Source organism: Anabrus simplex, chromosome 3 (genome assembly GCF_040414725.1).
Source record: "Anabrus simplex isolate iqAnaSimp1 chromosome 3, ASM4041472v1, whole genome shotgun sequence".
Classification (NCBI taxonomy): domain Eukaryota; kingdom Metazoa; phylum Arthropoda; class Insecta; order Orthoptera; family Tettigoniidae; genus Anabrus; species Anabrus simplex.
The window spans coordinates 267,820,571-267,826,760 of NC_090267.1; the positions used below are offsets into that span (position 1 = coordinate 267,820,571).

At 38.6% G+C, this 6,190-nt stretch overlaps 1 protein-coding gene across 2 annotated transcripts in view; it reads left to right on the forward strand.

Annotated features, from left to right (window-relative positions):
• The window catches only part of LSm-4 (Like Sm protein 4), a 209,851-nt gene extending 205,218 nt beyond the window's left edge, over nt 1-4,633 (forward strand). For both annotated transcript variants that reach the window (XM_067143022.1, XM_067143021.2), the window contains exon 4: nt 4,411-4,633. In XM_067143022.1, coding sequence (XP_066999123.1) covers nt 4,411-4,588 — 178 coding nt within the window. In that variant the 3' untranslated portion in view covers nt 4,589-4,633. The remainder of the gene's footprint in view (nt 1-4,410) is intronic.
• Nucleotides 4,634-6,190: the final 1,557 nt, after the last annotated feature.

Genomic DNA, 6,190 nt, shown 5'->3' on the forward strand with positions numbered 1-6,190 from the left:
ATTTTATGGTTGTTTAATGACAAGGTGACATTTGCATTACTATTTCTGCTAAATACCATTAATTTGTTGTTGCTACATTTATATTGAGACCATACTGTAAACCTTTGACATGGATTCTGTTCAGGAGTTCTTGAAGGCCTTCTATAGTGTTGCACAGAATCAGAGTGTCATCTGCATATCTAATATTATTGATCAAAACACCATTTACTTTCACGCCCAGTTCAACATCATGCAAAGCTTCTTTAAAAATGATGTCAGAATAGATATTAAAAAGGAGCGACGAGAGTATACAACCTTGGCGTACCCCCCTTCTGATTTTCACATCTGATGTTTTGGTTTGGTTGATTTTGACTGTTGCTTGTTGGCCTCAGTAGAGATTCTGTATGATGCGTATGTCTTTTCCATCGGGATGTTTTCGTTGGAGAATCTCTATCAGTTTTTCATGTTTCACTCTATCAAAAGCTTTCTCATAGTCAATGAAACATGCAAATACATCTTTGTGTAGTTGGCGGCATTTTTGGAGCAGGACATTGACGCTGAATAAGGCTTCTCGTGTACCAAAGGCATTTCTGAAACCCATTTGGTTGTCATCCAAGTCTATTTCGCACTTCGTTCTAATGTTTGCGTGTATTATACGTAAGAATGCTTTTAACATATGACTCATCAGACTTATGAGACGGTAGTCACTGCATTTCTTTGGATGAGACTTTTTAGGTATTGCGATGAATGTTGATTGCAACCAGTCCTCTGGGATTATTCCAGTATCATAAATTGTATTGAAAAGTTTAGCAATTTGGTCAACATTCTCTTCAGTTATTAGTTTTACAACCTCAGCTGGTATCTGGTCTGGACCTACTGCTTTACCATTAGGTGATATTGTGAGGGAATATAATACTTCTTCTTTTGTTATTTCTGGACCTTTTGCATTGTGTAAGTACACAATTTCACCTCTGTCATCACTGAACAATTCGTTTATGTCTTCTGTCCAGGTCTGTATGATTTTTTGTTCATCTAGGATGGGTTTGCTGGTGTCATCAAAAAGAGTCATTGGCATCTGTTTTCTGTACAGCCCAGCTATCTCTTTTACTTTCTTGTATAACTTGAAACTATCATGATCTTTATTTAGTTCTTCTATTTCTTCACAGTTCATTGTCATCCATCTTTCCTTGGCTAATCTGATTTCCTTCTTAATCTCCCTTTGTGTCTGTCGGTAGCTGTCTTCTCTGCCCTTTTCTTGTCTTCTCCGTTCCATTAGATCAAGTATTTCATCAGTCATCCATCTCTGCTTCTTTTGCCTTGTTGACATAAGATGATCCTTACAGACTTCTACAATTGTATCATGTAATATTTTCCATTGATATTCTGTACTGTTGTTATTGTTGATTTGCATTTTGTTTTTCAGGTCTTGTTTTACTGATATTTTAATTGTACCATCTCGCAATTTGGTAACATCAAACTTGTTAGACACTTGCTTCGATGTGGTGGTTTTCAATTTCAATCTGATATCTGCCACTAATGGCACATGGTCGGACCCAATATCTGCTCCAGGATACGTTGTTGCTCGTTTAACAATAATTCTAAATCTTTTGTTAACCAGAATATAATCAATCTGATTCCTGATTGGTCTTCCTGTTTCCTTTTCTAGTGGTGAAATCCATGTGTAGAGGCGCCGTTTATGAAGTTTGAACCAAGTGTTACAAACAACTAGATCTTGCTCTTGGCAGAATTGGAATAGTCTGTCACCTCTTTGGTTAGCTGAACAAAATCCATATTCTCCCACTAAGTCAGACCTTCTACCTTGCCCAATTTTGGCATTGAAATCTCCTGATATTATTATTATGTCAGTGCTGTTGATTTCTTTACAAACCTTATTCAGCATTTCATAGAACTCATCAAAGTCATTGTCATGTTTTGTGTCCACTGTTGGAGCATATACTTGTATAATGCTTACATTAAAGGGCTGACTCTGCATCTGTAACAGCATTATACGGTCAGAGATTGGTATGAAGGGTTTGACATATCTGACATAGTTCGCCGAAACGAACACACCTACTCCATTCCAGTGGTTGCGGTCTTTCGGGTCCCTACCAGAATAGTAGAGTGTGCCATGTTCATGGCGACACAATCCAGAACCTGGCCAGCGTAGCTCACTGATTCCTAAGATGTTCATTTTCAATCGCCTGGCTTCTTGAATCATATTGTCCAGCTTTCCAGCTGCATATAAACTTCTAACATTCCATGTAGCTATACGTAGTTGATTTTTAATTATGTTAAACTGGGGGATTCTTAGCACCCCTTGCCCACTTAAGAGCTGCCCGGGACTAGGTGCCTTTGATTTATTCTTTCTCTCCATAATAACTTCCTGGGAATATTGTCACTGGGGTGGTTTCCCGTTGCCTTCCCCTGTATGAATACAGCCGCTCGTAACATGGAGAACAGACGCTGGGTGTAGCCGCCCACTCTGGATCAGACGCTACATGTCGTATCACATCAGATTGATCTAAATTAAACTGCCAGTCATCAATGACTTTTGTCAATAATATTGTGCAGGGACTCCCTGGGAGAAAACCATGTTGATTGGGGTTAAGCAAGGTATTCTCCCGTAAGAATTCCAGCACGCTGTTTACTACCAGCCTCTTCATGCATTTACAGACAATGAATGTTGAAGACACTGGTCTGTAATTTTCAACCCATTCCTTATTACCCTTTTTGTATACTGGCACCACATCAGCACTTTTCCACTCACATGGCATGGCTCCTTTAATGATGGAGTAGTTAAATTGCACCTACAGGGAGGGTGCTATGGCCTCTGCACACTGCAGTAAGATCTGTCAAGTTATATTGTCCATGGGGTCGTATTTTCCGTAAGTTGGTGGTCACTTGGTGTGTGAAGAAGAACAAGTTGCAGAGGAGAAGGGGTGGAGACAATGACTTGGCCAAGTGCTAGTTAACAGCTGTATTTGACTTAACATTTCCCTTTAAAACTGTCGCTTAAAGCCTCACAGATGTCTTGTGGGTTATTTACAGTTTTACTGTTAACATAGAAAAAGCTAGGTGGTGAATTACTATGTTTCCTTGCCACAAATTTCCACATTTCCTTGTTATTTCTGCTTATTTGGGAGAATGCTGATGAAAATGAGGGCTATTCAACCAGACAAAAGAGTGGTTGAATGAGTGGCTAAATTTCTAGAAAATTGTACTTAGAGAATGAGAATAGGTGAAGCATTATCTGATCCTATAATGTTTAAGAGGAGCGTTCTACAAGGCTGTATTATTGAATGTTTGTTTTCATGCATATGTACATGAATGATGTGAGTAAAGAACTGGAATCGTTTTGCAGATGATAGAGTAATAAGTACCGTATGCTACAAAAATATGAGCGACTGCAAAAACAACCTCGACAAAGTTGTGAGATGGGCAGCAGATGATTGCAAATGGGGTGAAAAGTCAGGTTGTAAGTTTCAATGAGTGGAAAAGTCCTGTCAGTTATAATTACTATGTTGATGGGGTGAAAGTACCTCTTGGGGATCATTATAAATACCTAGGTGTTAATATAAGAAGAGATCTTCATTGGGATAACTGTATACATGGGATTGTAAATAAAGCTTACAGTTCTCTTCATATGGTTTTGAGGGTATTTAGGGGTTGTAATAAGGATGTAAAGGAGAGCGAGTATAAGTTTCTTTTAAGACCCCAGGTAGAGTATGGTTTCCATGTACGGGATGCACACCAGGATTACTTGATACAAGATGTAAAACAGGGTCAAATCAACATGTTCGACGTACTTTGCAGCTGCAACCCCACAGGTGTGGGAAAGGCGATTGTTGATGATGATATAGTTTTCACTACTGCATTGTTATAAAAGAAATTTGATTTATTTGCATGACTTAACAAAACTGAGAAAGAACTTTAAAAAAGCTCTTGAAAGTGTTGTGGCATTTCTCTACATGTGGAATAGATGTCATGACTCCAAAACATTAAAAACTGGTCTGGCATTAACACCACCAAACAACTCTTTAAATTAGCCAAAGAAATGGGTACTTTCTCGAGAGTGATCACCAATGTCTGGTGGACCAGATATGGATCTTGAAGGAATAGAAATATAATTGAAAATCAATAATGAGATTAATAGATTTATCATAAGAGTCAGTTTTAGAACCCCTTACAATGTTTACTTTGTCAACAAGTTTCCACATTTCACATTTGAAAAATAATATATATTATTAAAAATGCAGGTATGGTTAAGACATGTTATAGAATGACCTCTGAAAGCTGTTGTGCCCTAGGATCAAATCATTTCTTTGTGTGTCCTAGACTGGTTATTGTTTATGCAGCAATAGAGATAGGAATATTTATTTCTCATTAAAACCAATTTCATGAAGTGTGTAATGTGATATTCTTTTGTTACAGTGTCCTGTCTCGTGTGTTAGAGCCTAGTATTCGTTTTGAAATGATTTTGAATAATGGCCGTAGGTGCATCTTCGAAGTTTCCATTTCCAAATTTCATGAGTTGCGGTTCAGTGTCGCGTCTGTGTTAAAGGAGATTGAATCCTTAGAGAAGAGAAAGTTTTTGAAAGGAAGTGGATGAAAACTGTACTCTGTTATTTTAAGTTAATAAAATGTTCAGCAGTAACTTGTCTGTTATTAATTTATCCATCTCTCTCTTTATCCTGATTGTAATGAATTTTTACTCCATTTTAAAAGTGTCTGGCAATTTAATCCATGAATGTTTAACACAAGAGAAAATTCCCCCAATAAAAGTCATCCAAGAATATTAGCTCATTGATAATTCACCCAACATATTACATTCTTACCCTCACCCTAGGAACATTGACCCAACAATATTCCCATTGCAATGGTAGTGTTTCGTATGGAACCCATACAGTACAAGTTCAATTTACATGTTAGAAGATGTGAGTTTCATATCTGCCGTGTCATGCTTTGGAGTTGCTACAGTCACGAGCTCTGGGGGAGATCAAGGTCAACATGCATCTGGATAGCTGTATTAAAAAGACAAGTTGGCATGTATATTTTCAATGAAAGGAAATATGTTTACTTTCTAAAACTGTGTCAGAACTATCGCCGGTGCCTTCTAGTATAATCCTGTGGCTTAGTAAAAAAAAAAGATACGTGGAATTATGAGATAATAGTCTGGAAGCTTCGACATTGATGTCATTGATAACCAATTCCTATTCGATTCCATTCTGTGTCATCTTTGCCACTCAATTCATATTTTCATTAATTTGTCATTCTTCAAGTGAGCAAGTATCCTTCCCTACAGACGATCATTGTTGGAACACACTGTCTACACAAATACTTAGACAATTATCTAAGTTACAGGTGGAGATTGTTATAATTCTTCAAGTCTCCTCATTCCGCTCAAGAAAGCAAACCAGCAAAATTTGGAATACACAGTGCCTCTGTTACCAGCATGTTCGACATGGATTGTCACCAGGCATGTACAAGAGGTCCCGAATTCAATGAAGACATGAGGGAGCAGAAAAATAGAACCGTAAGGAAACCAAAAGGAGACCACCAGCCAGAACAAAACAGCAAAATTTAAGTCGAATTGTAAACTAGTTACTATCTCACCTTTCTAAATTCTGTTCATAGTGGTAATGGTAGTAATTCTCATAGTTGTCATAGTAATGTATCCTCTAGCTGCCTCTGTGGATCAGCGGTAGAGTGTCGGCCTCCGGATCCCAAGATAGCGGGTTCAAACCCGGCAGAGCTAGTCGGATTTTTGAAGGACGGAGAAAAGTCCATTCGACACTCCGTGTCGTACGATGTCGGCATGTGAAAGATCTCTGGTGACACATTTGGTGTTTACCCGACAAAATTCATTAAAATCTCAGCAACAGACGCCCAAGAGAGATCCGGTTTACTCTGTCTGCCATCTAGTGGGGCTAGAGTAAAACGGAACGTCAAAATTGACGAGCAGACAGCCAGATGGCGTCAAATTGAAATGTCTGCGCATGGTAGCTGAGGCCATATGATTATTATTATTAATGTATCCTCTAATTGCAGGGATATCCAAAAGCAGAGCTTTAGGTCCAGCAGCCAATGTTGTTGCTTTCTTAACACCACCCGGGGATCACGTGTAGGGTACTTTAAGGTTAAACCTATGGACGTGAAGCAATGGCAATCCCTCACTGTGACTGTGCCGACGTGCCCCAGACTCTCCAACATA